This window comes from Oncorhynchus keta, chromosome 12, assembly GCF_023373465.1.
Source record: "Oncorhynchus keta strain PuntledgeMale-10-30-2019 chromosome 12, Oket_V2, whole genome shotgun sequence".
NCBI lineage: Eukaryota > Metazoa > Chordata > Actinopteri > Salmoniformes > Salmonidae > Oncorhynchus > Oncorhynchus keta.
This window is the reverse complement of record NC_068432.1, coordinates 45,749,173-45,762,313: the sequence shown is the minus strand read 5'-3', so window position 1 is coordinate 45,762,313 and position 13,141 is coordinate 45,749,173. Positions and strand designations below refer to the sequence as shown.

Sequence of the window (13,141 nt, the reverse complement as noted above, 5' to 3'; positions counted from 1 at the left end):
CCCCTACCCAATGCCCTACCCTCTCCTGTACCCCAGCCAATCGACCACCTGACCCAAGTGCTTACAGCCTTCCATGCTTTGTGTCAAAGGAAGCGGATGATTAGGATGTGTATCCCCTAGTTTCACAGCTCGGCTGATATTTGTTAAATTCTTCAGTTCAGTTTCGTTGGTATTTTGTTCCAATACTTCAGAGGGAACCATGTGTTTTAAGGACTTTGAGAATATTGCAATTCTGTTTTCATCAATCAATTGTCTATTGATATTTTTTGTTCTTTATTCTTGTTGCTAAAAAAGATGGAGGACTTGTCGTTATTTCTTAAATGTACAAAAACAGGCTGTCAGAATTACACTTGGGTACTCCAACTTTTAATTTGATTGGCTAAGATATACCTTAGTCATTGAAATGAGAGCATACGCTTTTATTTAATTGGCTATATTCAATATAATCTTTTTATTTCATTGGTTAAGATTAAAACAAAAAAACAATGTCAGCCCCACCTTTAATCTGACAATTGTTTAGATATAAAGGCACTCGATCTTCTGAAATTGTTGTAATGATGTGTGTAAACATGACTTTTGAGCAAAAACTGCCCCGATATTGGTACTTCATGGCTGGATAATAGCTCTTTAGACTTGTGTGTTGGAGAGCACAGGCGAATGCTGTTTTGTGTGACTGGTTTGGGTGCATTTGTGATAAATATGTAATATGATGGGTGAATTGGTACAAAGCTAAAAAAAAAAAAAAAAAAAAAATAGAGGGGGGGAATCCAAAGTGCTTTTGCTTTTCTGTCTCGATACCTGAACATTATTGTAGAGCATCGTTTGGATACATGTGTTGTGATGTCTGATGGGATATTTGGACTAGCATTCCTTTGAACTTTTTTTTTATTTTAAATTCAAAATTGTTTATAAGTTTGATGTGCATCTTGCATAGTGGTACCTATTGTGCTTCTGTGACAATAAAATTAAGAAAAATGCAAGTCTCATCATGACACCGCATGTGGCCTGTTTTACATGGCGCACTGTTGAAGACGCCTGTGGTGGCCAGTCTGTAGCCATGCCTCGGGGCAAGGACGCACAGGTTCTCATTTTAGACATTTACCATCAGGGTAGTACGCTAGTTACTGACGTGTCAGTATTTCTGCGAAGTAAGGATACAGGAGGAACAGATAGCCGAGTTGTGACTGGATAAACTGTTTTCAGCTCAGATACAGTACGCGTAAATATTCTCAGAGGACTAGCAACGCTATTATCCCTGATCTGTAATTGATTGAATTCAGGGGTGCGTTATGGATTCTATGGCTGTCTGCACTCCTATTCTCTACCCTTTGCACTCGTACACTCCCCTTCATGGATTTAAAAGCAATGGACTGATTTGAGGAATATGGTGGAAATACCCTCCAGCCATGCTTACACCAATCCAATACTTTTAAATGCATAAAGGGGGGGGTGCACACTTCTGGAGAAGGTTAGAGAATAGGAACGCATTCCTAGTCATGTTATAAAACGAGGCTATTGGGGGATTGACAAGTGTAATAAAATGTTAGTCCACCAGGGAACGCTCCCTCTTTCATGATGCCACCAGGATATTCCCTGTTCTGTTATAACCTGCACCATTTTGTATGTATGGCATTAGTTTCACATGCAGAATCCAGGGGTGAACTAAATCCCCTCGACACTAAACTGCCTGCATTCTCCCCTAAGAGACCTTTTATGTTTGATCCCGAAAATGTGGTCGGTAGTGCCGTATGGATGGTGTTACGCAATTGCGGAGCCTCCAGAGGCCAAATTGAGCTCTACTGCATCGCCAGACGGCCCTCAAATGTTTTAATAATGCGGATGGGCTCTGTATAGCGCCATGATGACATTGTTTGACCGTAGGTGAGGGCACGAGGTCCTGTAAACAAAAACTCCATTCCTTGACAACAGCTCTGCGCTGCTCAGCGAGACGCAGGAAGTGTGAATGCCCTAATTTATGCAGGTGACATTTCACTGTCAATGCAGACGGCAGATTGACCGTGTAGCGCCTTTAGATCTCTATGGGGTTCTCTACCTGGTTTTAGAATAGAAAAGTTGCACTGGCAAAGCACACATCTCACGTTCCAGAATGCAAGATCAACAAAGCAATATTTACACTGTTCCACAAGAAACCAAGCCATAGCACAGCACACAGCTCTAATCATCAGCTCAGTAGTTATAGGACCCGGCTCTACTAATCAGCTCAGTAGTTATAGGACCCGGCTCTACTAATCAGCTCAGTAGTTATAGGACCCGGCTCTACTAATCAGCTCAGTAGGTACAGGACCCGGCTCTACTAATCAGCTCAGTAGGTACAGGACCCGGCTCTACTAATCAGCTCAGTAGGTACAGGACCCGGCTCTACTAATCAGCTATGAAGGTGCAGGACCCGGCTCTACTAATCAGCTCAGTAGGTACAGGACCCGGCTCTACTAATCAGCTCAGTAGGTACAGGACCCGGCTCTACTAATCAGCTCAGTAGGTACAGGACCCGGCTCTACTAATCAGCTCAGTAGGTTTGGACCCGGCTCTACTAATCAGCTCAGTAGGTACAGGACCCGGCTCTACTAATCAGCTCAGTAGATACAGGACCCGGCTCTACTAATCAGCTCAGTAGGTACAGGACCCGGCTCTACTAATCAGCTCAGTAGGTTCAGGGTCTGGCTCTACTAATCAGCTCAGTATGGTTTGGACCCGGCTCTACTAATCAGCTCAGTAGGTACAGGACCCAGCTCTACTAATCAGCTCGGTAGGTACAGGGTCTGGCTCTACTAATCAGCTCAGTAGGTTCAGGGTCTGGCTCTACTAATCAGCTCAGTAGGTTCAGGACCCGGCTCTACTAATCAGCTCAGTAGGTTCAGGACCTGGCTCTACTAATCAGCTCAGTAGGTTCAGGACCCGGCTCTACTAATCAGCTCAGTAGGTTCAGGGTCTGGCTCTACTAATCAGCTCAGTAGGTTCAGGCTCTACTAATCAGCTCAGTAGGTTCAGGGTCTGGCTCTACTAATCAGCTCAGTCGGTTCAGGGTCTGGCTCTATTAATCAGCTCAGTAGGTACAGGGTCTGGCTCTACTAATCAGCTCAGTAGGTACAGGACCCGGCTCTACTAATCAGCTCAGTAGGTTCAGGGTCTGGCTCTACTAATCAGCTCAGTCGGTTCAGGGTCTGGCTCTACTAATCAGCTCAGTAGGTACAGGACCCGGCTCTACTAATCAGCTCAGTAGGTTCAGGACCCGGCTCTACTAATCAGCTCAGTAGGTTCAGGACCTGGCTCTACTAATCAGCTCAGTAGTTACAGGGTCTGGCTCTACTAATCAGCTCAGTAGGTTCAGGACCTGGCTCTACTAATCAGCTCAGTAGGTGCAGGACCCGGCTCTACTAATCAGCAAAGGACCCGGCTCTACTAATCAGCTCAGTAGGTTCAGGACCTGGCTCTACTAATCAGCTCAGTAGGTGCAGGACCCGGCTCTACTAATCAGCTCAGTAGGTTCAGGACCCGGCTCTACTAATCAGCAAAGGACCCGGCTCTACTAATCAGCTCAGTAGGTACAGGACCCAGCTCTACTAATCAGCAAAGGACCCGGCTCTACTAATCAGCTCAGTAGGTACAGGACCCAGCTCTACTAATCAGCTCAGTAGGTAGGTATGTGTAAAAGGAGGCCCCCTGTATATCATTCTCTGACTCCTACATGACCGAAGTAATGTATAGAGACGGGGATCTTTATAGAGTGCCTAAATTTACCTCTTTCCACTGTCCTTTTGTTTGGGTCTTATATATATATATCAATCAGGGAGGCCCATACTGAGGCCCATACTGAGTCTGAAACCAACGTTTCAGGTGAGGCCAGCGGAAGCCTGGTCCCAGATCCATTTGTACCTCCTGGCCAACTCCTATGATCGTTGTCTACACCAGTTTTTCCCCAACTTCAGTCCTGCAGGACACCCAACAGAAGACAGTGTTGTAGTAGCCCCAGACCAATTCACCTGATTCAACTCATTAAGGGCTTGATGATTAGTTGATCAGTTGAATCAGGTGTGCTTGTCCGAGGCTACGTGTGCTGTTGGGTGTACTGGAGGACTGGAGTTGGGAAACACTGATCTACAGCACAAAACAGAACTGGGACCAGGCTAAGTCCACTATCCTCCTCTAATGTGAAGGAAACTAAACAGGCAAGTTGTTGTTTTCTGGAATCAAAATATTTAATTAGGTACATATCAAGTATTATTATACCATGTATAAAATTTCAGATCACAATATGAAGCAATGAAACTCTTGATTCAGGCTGACACAGCAGCAGGTAAAGTTTGCCACAAATAACTACAGATTAAAATAGAATAGGCAACTAAAAGTATAGAAAAATGGCATACGTTGTAGTAGTATAGGAAATGATAGACATCACTTTTTTTATTTTCAACATATTTTCATTTTAACAAGTACAATAAAAACAGAGAACATTAATGCTGAAGCGAAGCATCCACTTGACGTCTAGAGAACTGTTAGTACTGTAGTCCACGGTAGGGGTCGGTACGGTACAAGACTGGGGGGCAGGTAGGGTTGCAAAAGTTTCTCAAATGTTTTCCAGAAATCCCTGTTGAAGGAGTCCTGGATTTCCTGCTTTTCTCCCCCCTGATTCCGTGAATCTTTCAACCAGGATTTCTGGAAAACCTGGGAATTTTGGAAAGTTACCGGAATCTTGCAACCCTAGGGACAGGGGGGGACGAAGAGAAGCTCAAAGGAGGAGGACACAATTAGCTTGCCAGTCAATGCAGACGAACATTTCTGTTTTGTATATAAAGCACTTCGAGCAGTAGGTAGGAAGGAAGTAATAAACATCACAGTTTGCTGCTTTAGAGACCATAGCATTATTTAAACCATTTTGCATTTGCATGTCTTTAAAAAAAATCCTGAAATATTTTAAAGAAAAAGAACATCACCACAAGAACAGACAGACAAGGAACAGAGGAGAAAAGGAGGAACGTCTTTAAAGGTCCAACGCAGAATTTTTTAAATCTCAATATTCAAATAATTTCTAGGAAACATTTAAGCTAGCCTCGTACAAACCATCCTGGATATCCGTGTAGGGAAACAGAATGTGAACTCGCGAGACAAGGGTGGTTCGTACAAGGCTACAACAAAGTACCTTACTGTGATTGTTTTCAATAAAAACAAATAAAAAAATAGCTCCTTATATAGCTTGCTTGAGAAATAGCAATTTCTCAAGCAAGAACTTTGCTAGGACTGTCTGGGAGTGGTTTGAGTGCAGAAGGGAAAACAAAGCATTTGCTGTTATTGGCAGAGAGGTTTGGACCTCTTTCTTATTGGTCTATTAACTAATTTACCACATGGTGATGTCACCATGGAAGGCCAAACTCCATCCCACCAAAACAGGCTGAAATGTCAGGCAGTCTTTTCAAACAGCTCTTACATTAAAAGGCCATTATCATACTTTTCACAATTTCACAGTATTATTACAACCGCAGTGTGGAAATATATATAAAACAACAAAATCTAGTTTTTTACTGCACAGGGCCTTTAAAAGAATAAACCCATTTGTGTCTAAAGATCAAATCGACCAGTAATAAAGAAATAACCTTTAACATTGTACACTACATTTCCCATCAACCCTCTCTCCTAGGTGGTAATCCCTGACCCCCTCTCATTGGAGGCTAAGTAGCGTTAGCATACTTAGAGACATTCTCTACATGGCTATGGTTAGTATTAGCATCCTCTCTGGCTGTTCCTCACATGGACAGGTAGATGGCGATGAACTGATGAGTTCTGTGGACTGGGGATGTGGAAAATTAGAGAGGGAGGGAGAGGGGGGGGTTGGTACCCAGGGGCATGGTGCTCCAGGCTCTCCTGGGGCTTGGATGACTTCAGGCTGGTGACGTAAATGGGGACAGTCCAAGTCCAACAGGTGGGGTCAGTCCCTGCTGCCTAGGAGATGGAGGGTGTGTGTATACTGTGTACCAATGTATGAATAAGTGTGTATGCCTATGTTTGTTTGTATGCATCATGGGTCTGTGTGTAACTGTTTGGGTAAGTGCAGGTGTCTTGTCCTCATCGGCCCTTGCTATAGCCAGGAAAGAACTGGTCCAGCAGCAGCTGTAGAGTCTTGTTTAGGACCATGACGTAATCCTTCCCCAGGTCGTGGCGACAGGCAGGGCAGGTATACACCTCAGCACGGAACGACCGCTGGAGACAGGTCTGGGGTAGACCAGGAACAGACCGAGAATGCCACAGGTCAGTCAGAAGTCAAAGAACGACAACTCCTTAACTGTACAGTGCCATATGGTCATTTCTAATTCTACACCTGTATGTGTATGAAATCATAAAACCACAATCGGACAATAATCACTACATTTAAAACAGCAGATTCAGTTGAAACCTTGAACCCGACACACACAGTTTGTGAACACCAACCTTACACACGTTGTGTGTACAGACGGTGGTGATGGGCTGGTAGGCTAGCTCCTGGCAGCAGACACACATAAACGTCTGTTCCACCTTCCTCAGGAAGTTCTAAAGAAACAGAGACAGGAAGTACAGGTACAGACATCACCATGGAAACCGTAGCTTCACATCCATCATAACAGTTGTTCCAGTAATATTAGTCTTAAATCAGAACTGTGTGTCGGTGTAATATTGGTTGTATACAATTAATTAAGGGGACGGAGTTGTGAGCTGCTGTTGTGTTCGTTTAGATGCTGTTTGTGCTGTTGCCATGGCGTCTGCTGTACTGTGCCTTGTTGCGTCATGGCATGTCACATTGTGACCTTTACGTACCGGCCCCTCCTTGAGGTGTCCCATGGCCTCGTCCCAGTTCTTTCTGTTGGGCTGGTCTTCCTTTATGAGGCTTTGCTGCTGTTCTGTCAGTTGGAACGCCTCCTCCATCTTCTGACGCTTGGCTCGGGGCTCCGTCGATTCCTTACACACCTCTGAGAGACGCATACCAACACACATTGTTTACGGATGCATGGACACATATCGTATGGGTAACATTTTATTTGACACTTTTAAAACACCCCCCGAAATGCTTTGGCATATCTAGTTCTATATCTATTGGAAATGTCACCAGTTTCCCTAGCGGCCATTCCGCCCATGCATACATAGCAGTGCACCAGATATAAACTGTACACCTAAAGGTAACAAAAAGCCATCTCTCTTCTGTCTCTGGCCTATATCCCTAGCGGTGTCTCAACAGGTACCTGTCTCCTGACTGCCGTTACTCTGTGACTGGTCTGTACCCTCCATGGGCTTCTCTTCCTCCTCTTCCTCTTCTTCATCCTCCTCCTCCTTCACCTTCTTCTTCAGAGGTTGTAGCCGCGGCCGGCCCCGTCCAGGGTGCTTCTTGCTCCTGCTGGACCCTGGCCGAGCATTAGCCTCCTTCTTGGTCTTGTTGGCCATGGCCTCCACGTAGCCTGGAGGATACTGGAGAGACAAAGAGAGACAGATGAAAATAAAATGGCGACCAGAGGGATACTGTAGAGTAGAGGCACAGAGACAGGAAAATGAAAACATCGGCAAGTATTACAATGCATTATAACTAACTCATAATGCACAATGATAGGCAAGAGGATACTGTACTAAACACACATGAAAACAGTCAGACAGACAAAAATATCAACATTAACAAACAAAGGACACAGAACTACACACAATGGAGAGTCTGCTCAGTTTTACATTCAATTGAGAAACTAAGACATAAAAGAGACAACAGCAGTCATAACCAAACCCACGTCCTCTCATACGGTTATAATGTCCTAGAAAACAGCACCGTAAACCCCTCACCTGTACAGCCAGGCCCAGTGTCTGGATGCGCGCCAGCCCCTCAGGTGTCCAGGGAGCAGGCTCCAGGTCATCCCTTCGCAGCAAGTACCTCCACACCAGGAAACCACACTTCCCTTTCTCTGGCCAGTACTTCACCACCTGAGACACATTAGAAATAGAATGACTGACCATCCACAGAGCAGACTACAACGTGAAGGCCCGTTCTAGTAATTATAACTGTATGGGTACATATTGCCCTATTGATGTTGATGCTGTTTAACTAACTGGAGTTTCATGGTGAGACAGGAACGGCACTAAAAATGTGATTAGATTTGTTTGTGGTAATCAGGGATTCATCTCAAAAATAACATGTATTTTCTCATCTTGTCTTGTTTGAGAAGCAACATCCCTGAAACTACGTGGGTTGAGATTACCGTTCTGGTCTGGTCTATCTGGGGAACATGGTGCTCAAAAGGCATGACTTGCCTAGTTAAATAAAGATGAAATTAAAATAAAGGCGAGTGTACCTTGTAGATGCCATCGTATCGGTTGCCCTCCTCTGGAGCGTACTTGCTGATACGTCTGCCCTTGGAGCTCCGCACCACCCTCACCGGCTTCCCCGCACGCCAATTCCTGGATTCCGCCCCATCCTTGTCGTTGATGGGGGCGTCACAGTTCAGCGCCAGGGCCCTGAGAGGTCAAGGGTTAAAGGTCACGTGATGACTAGAACTAGCGGTTGTTCCTGAAACCAGTTAAATAATTAAAGTGTTATAATTGTGTGTTGATGTTTTTGATGTGGGACGACCCCAAAAAAAAGGTCTGACAGTGAAAAAAGGTATCTATTTAAAACGTCAGGGAGAGAAGAGGCCAGGTGGTACAGTGCTTTGTTTACTGTACCTGTTGTAGTGGGTCAGGGTCTGGTCAAAGGAATGCTCCCCAATGCGCTTGTTCCCTGAAAGGTCGCGACCCCCGCTGCCTGTGTAGGTGAACTCATCTCCCCTGTCCTGAGGGGTAACGTAGGGGTCATAGGGTTAAAAAGAGAGACACATACACACACATACACACACATACACACACCTCTTAAAAATACTCTGCACATACTAGCTAATCCTTGTATTTCTTTGCTGAGTAAGTGGAAATCTCTTATGACAGCTCAAAGCACACAGCTAAATCAACATAGTTACAATTCCAAATCCAGTCAAAATAGCTAAATCTTTGCTTGGTAAAATTTCATATGACTTGGTAGGATATTTGTGTCTAAAATAAATTGAGAGAATTGGCGTTGGAAACGCCTTTCATCTGTAAATGTTGATTTAATAACCATGATATTGTTGTAATGCGATGACATGGTGTGTGGTCCTCCCACTGAGACTTGTGAAACCATGCGGTGGATTAGGCTACAGATGAAATAACCTCTGATGAACCTCACAGGGTGGGGAAAGTCAACGGTGGTGATCTTGATGCTCCTTTCCAATTAAAGGGTCTTATTCTGATGACGTGATGATTGACACTTGACTGTCTTTGACAAATAAAAAATATTCTCGTTCTAATAATGTCATGTAGACTAGTTTACCCGAACAGTCTACCCACACTGTACCTGCAGCCTGTTGGCTATAGAGCGGCAAGAGCACATTTGCTATTTAACGAAACCGTTTTTGTGACAAACTATTGGTGGAGTTGAAAATGTGATGGCAACACATTGAACGTTTTACTTTTATTTGGTACATGACAACTTAAGTGGAAAAAGTACATTGTGTGCTACGTCATTACTCACTGATTTTAGAATATTCCTATGAAAATCTGTCACCAATTGGATGGAAACCCAGCTAATGTGAAAACATTCATCAAAGTGCTGTGCATTCTCCAGAGCTATGTTGTACAGTGACCATCCTTTAAGAAAGTCAAACGTGTTAGAGGGAGAGAAGGAGTGGGAGAAAGAGAGACAGTGGTGTGAGAACCAGATAGATGGGTAGACTACCATCCTCCCCCAGTGTTTACCAGGCTAAAAGGGCCAGAGCAAACAGCATGGGACATCATAGGGTCTGCCAGACAGAGGAGGCAAGAGGAGGGAAAACCGGGAGAAAGAGATCTCCCTCCACCTGTTTTTTCTCCTACACTCCCACGCTCCTAGATTGCTGAGCTCAAACACAACGACAGACACAAAAAAAGAAAAAGAAAAAAAAAAGAAAGACACCCACCACTTCATCTTCGAAGCCCCCAGCCAGCACCAGCGAATAGGAGCCATCGTTACTGCGGCCGTGGATACCTCCCACGTGGGGCCTGTGCACTCCCGCCTCGCTCACCTTGGAACACAGGAAGGGAGAAGATAGTTAGAGGGAGTGAACAGGAGTGGGGGAGAGTCAGGATGGGTGATATGGGGGGGAGAGAGTGAGGGGGAGGAACAATGGTGTGATAGATGTGATACTGGTTATGTAAACAAATCCTTAGTGTCAGAATATTAGATAACTATGAACCTCTAAAGTTAACTGAAAATAACTATATTTTCCAGAATCAACATCTTCATAATTAGAAAATATTGCATTTTCTGAGAAATCACCAAACCTGCATCACCCCAACTGTATGGTCACATGGTACCAAACCTCGTTTCCATTGGCTCACCTGAACGCGGAACTTCCATGTTGTTCCCACGGGAACCCCAGGTACGGGCCCGTAATGGTTGGAAGGGACGATGGTACATTCCTTAGTGCGCCCCACACAGGCCATACCCTGTAACATCAACATGGCATTCAGGGGAAGGACTTAATCATGCATGCTTTAGCTAGCATGTATTCACATGTTGGACCACACACACACACACACACACACACACACACACACACACACACACACACACACACACACACACACACACACACACACACACACACACACACACACACACACACACACACACACTACATAAACCAAGGACTTCCTAGTACAAGCTTTAGCTACCATATAGCCTAAATCAGACCTGAACAGCATTTTATGTATAACAAGAATCAATTTTCCAGGCTGGAAATGATTATTTTATTAAAGTGTTGGACAATTGGATTCATTCCTCAGTGTTTCTCTCTCATAACATTCCCAAACCATGAGTAACCCCCAAAAAAAAAACACCTTGTTTAGCACAAATACATACTAATGTACAGAATAGTCTGTTTTCAATTAGCATTCTATGCGTTCCAAATGGCACTAAATTCCCTATATAGTGCACTGCTTTTGACCAGAACCTTATGAGCCCTGATCAAAAGTAGTGCACTACATAGGGAATAGGGTCCCGTTTGGTACACATCCATGGTGTATTTCTGGGAAACAATGGGGTTAGCTATTTTCCCCTACTTTAGTTCCAGGAAAAGAACTTCACTCTGCTGAGTCATTTTAAATAGCATTGTTACCATCGCCTCACAGTGTGAGAGGGAAACAGCAAACACTGTGGCTTAGTCAGAGTAACTTACCGAGGGCCTGTCTGTGTTACCTGAGCCTGGGTTGCGTTCAGTAGAACACATTGTAGCAAAACATTTTAAATGGCATAGTTACCATCGCCTCAGTGTGAGAGGGAGTTAGCCAACACAGAATAACACATCTAACACAGAGCAGAGGAACTTACTGTGGGCCTGGGTCATGTTCAGTAGGCACCAAACAGAAGACTACTGAGTAAAATGGGAAGGCACAACCTGGACTTGTCCAATAAGAAATAATACTCATTTTAGTTTGACATTGCAAAGTACAGTTTTGTTCAGTAGGGCACACTGACACAAAACATTTTGCAACAGAAAACAAGTAGTTCTTAATTGAAGTCCAGGTAGTCCATCCCTGTCTCAGCCCGTTCTCTTCGGGTTCGGTGAATAATGAACATACCCAAGCTTGACCACTGCTACCTGTTGCCAACTGACACGTTCAGGAGCACTCAGTAACTCTGCTACCAAGCCTTGAACAAGAGATCTACTTTGTTCTGCTAACACTGACTCAACAGGCCAACGGCTTCTGTTAGCGGAACAAAGTGCTAGACAATGACAGTCCTGTTTGCCACCCCGTGTGTGTGTGTCTCACTCATTCTGTCTGCTGCCAAAAGAACTAAGGAGGTCCTCCTTCTGAGTGAGGCATTAAAATATGAGCTCCAGTCCAGGCCAAGATATCGCCTCTTTCTTCCGTTGAAATATGCAATGAGTCAAACAAATTAAGTTACCCCACATAGTTTAGCTAGAGTCCTTGACAGCCAGAGAACAAATTTGAAGAATCGTTTCAAATTCCAAATTCTCTCCCCAGTTCCCCCTTTAGAATTTTGATAACCACAAATACTGATTCTGCCGATGCCCATGACCTGATCTGACCCAGGGTTGGGATCAATTCCATTTCAATTCTGCCAAAACTGAGAATTAATAACTTTAAATACTGACTGAATTTAAAAATGGAATTGGCCCCAACCCCCTGGTGTGACCCGTGTCATTAGGAAATATTAGGCTATATCCCAAATGGCAACCTATTCCCTACATAGTGCACTACTTTGTTTTAAAGTAGTGCACTGTATGTAGGGAATAGGGTGCCATTTGGGATGCAACCTTAGTCCACCTTGGGCCCAGGGGTTAGTGTCAAGGGCCCTGTCTGTCTCACATTGCCCCAGTCCCTCTCTGTATGGGCCCAGGGGTTAGTGTCAAGGGCCCTGTCTGTCTCGCATTGCCCCAGTCCCTCTCTGTATGGGCCCAGGGGTTAGTGTCAAGGGCCCTGTCTGTCTCACCTTGCCCCAGTCCCTCTGGCTCTCTGTATGGGCCCAGGGGTTAGTGTCATAGACCATGTGTCTCACCTTGCCCCAGTCCCTCTGGCTCTCTGTATGGGCCCAGGGGTTAGTGTCATAGACCATGTGTCTCACCTTGCCCCAGTCCCTCTGGCTCTCTGTATGGGCCCAGGGGTTAGTGTCATAGACCATGTGTCTCACCTTGCCCCAGTCCCTCTGGCTCTCTGTATGGGCCCAGGGGTTAGTGTCATAGACCATGTGTCTCACCTTGCCCCAGTCCCTCTGGCTCTCTGTATGGGCCCAGGGGTTAGTGTCATAGACAATGTGTCTCACCTTGCCCCAGTCCCTCTCTGTATGGGCCCAGGGGTTAGTGTCATAGACCATGTGTCTCACCTTGCCCCAGTCCCTCTGGCTCTCTGTATGGGCCCAGGGGTTAGTGTCGTAGACCATGTGTCTCACCTTGCCCCAGTCCCTCTGGCTCTCTGTATGGGCCCAGGGGTTAGTGTCATAGACCATGTGTCTCACCTTGCCCCAGTCCCTCTGGCTCTCTGTATGGGCCCAGGGGTTAGTGTCATAGACCATGTGTCTCACCTTGCCCCAGTCCCTCTCTGTATGGGC

General features: G+C 45.2%; 1 protein-coding gene and 1 pseudogene across 8 annotated transcripts in view; one reads left to right on the top strand and one right to left on the bottom strand.

The window, feature by feature from the left end:
* The window catches only part of LOC118391627 (ornithine decarboxylase antizyme 2-like), a 29,548-nt pseudogene extending 28,562 nt beyond the window's left edge, over nucleotides 1-986 (top strand). The window contains exon 5 of the transcript XR_008061241.1: nucleotides 1-986. This exon is cut by the window's left edge and continues 545 nt beyond it. The product of XR_008061241.1 is annotated as an ornithine decarboxylase antizyme 2-like (transcript).
* Nucleotides 987-4,192: 3,206 nt separating this feature from the next.
* Nucleotides 4,193-13,141, bottom strand: part of LOC118391563 (E3 ubiquitin-protein ligase UHRF2-like) — a 50,359-nt gene continuing 41,410 nt past the window's right edge. For 2 of the 7 annotated variants that reach the window (XM_052458471.1, XM_052458468.1), the window contains exons 8-19: nucleotides 12,983-13,114; nucleotides 12,857-12,916; nucleotides 12,725-12,790; nucleotides 10,408-10,515; nucleotides 9,987-10,091; nucleotides 8,686-8,792; nucleotides 8,316-8,478; nucleotides 7,810-7,947; nucleotides 7,227-7,449; nucleotides 6,805-6,956; nucleotides 6,442-6,540; nucleotides 4,193-6,225 (exon numbers count right to left, since the gene is read on the bottom strand). In XM_052458471.1, coding sequence (XP_052314431.1) covers nucleotides 6,079-6,225; nucleotides 6,442-6,540; nucleotides 6,805-6,956; nucleotides 7,227-7,449; nucleotides 7,810-7,947; nucleotides 8,316-8,478; nucleotides 8,686-8,792; nucleotides 9,987-10,091; nucleotides 10,408-10,515; nucleotides 12,725-12,790; nucleotides 12,857-12,916; nucleotides 12,983-13,114 — 1,500 coding nt within the window. In that variant the 3' untranslated portion in view covers nucleotides 4,193-6,078. Of the gene's footprint in view, nucleotides 6,226-6,441; nucleotides 6,541-6,804; nucleotides 6,957-7,226; nucleotides 7,450-7,809; nucleotides 7,948-8,315; nucleotides 8,479-8,685; nucleotides 8,793-9,986; nucleotides 10,092-10,407; nucleotides 10,516-12,592; nucleotides 12,791-12,856; nucleotides 12,917-12,982; nucleotides 13,115-13,141 lie in introns of all 7 variants that reach the window. The other 5 variants (XM_052458469.1, XM_052458467.1, XM_052458470.1 and 2 more) reach the window with 5 other exon arrangements.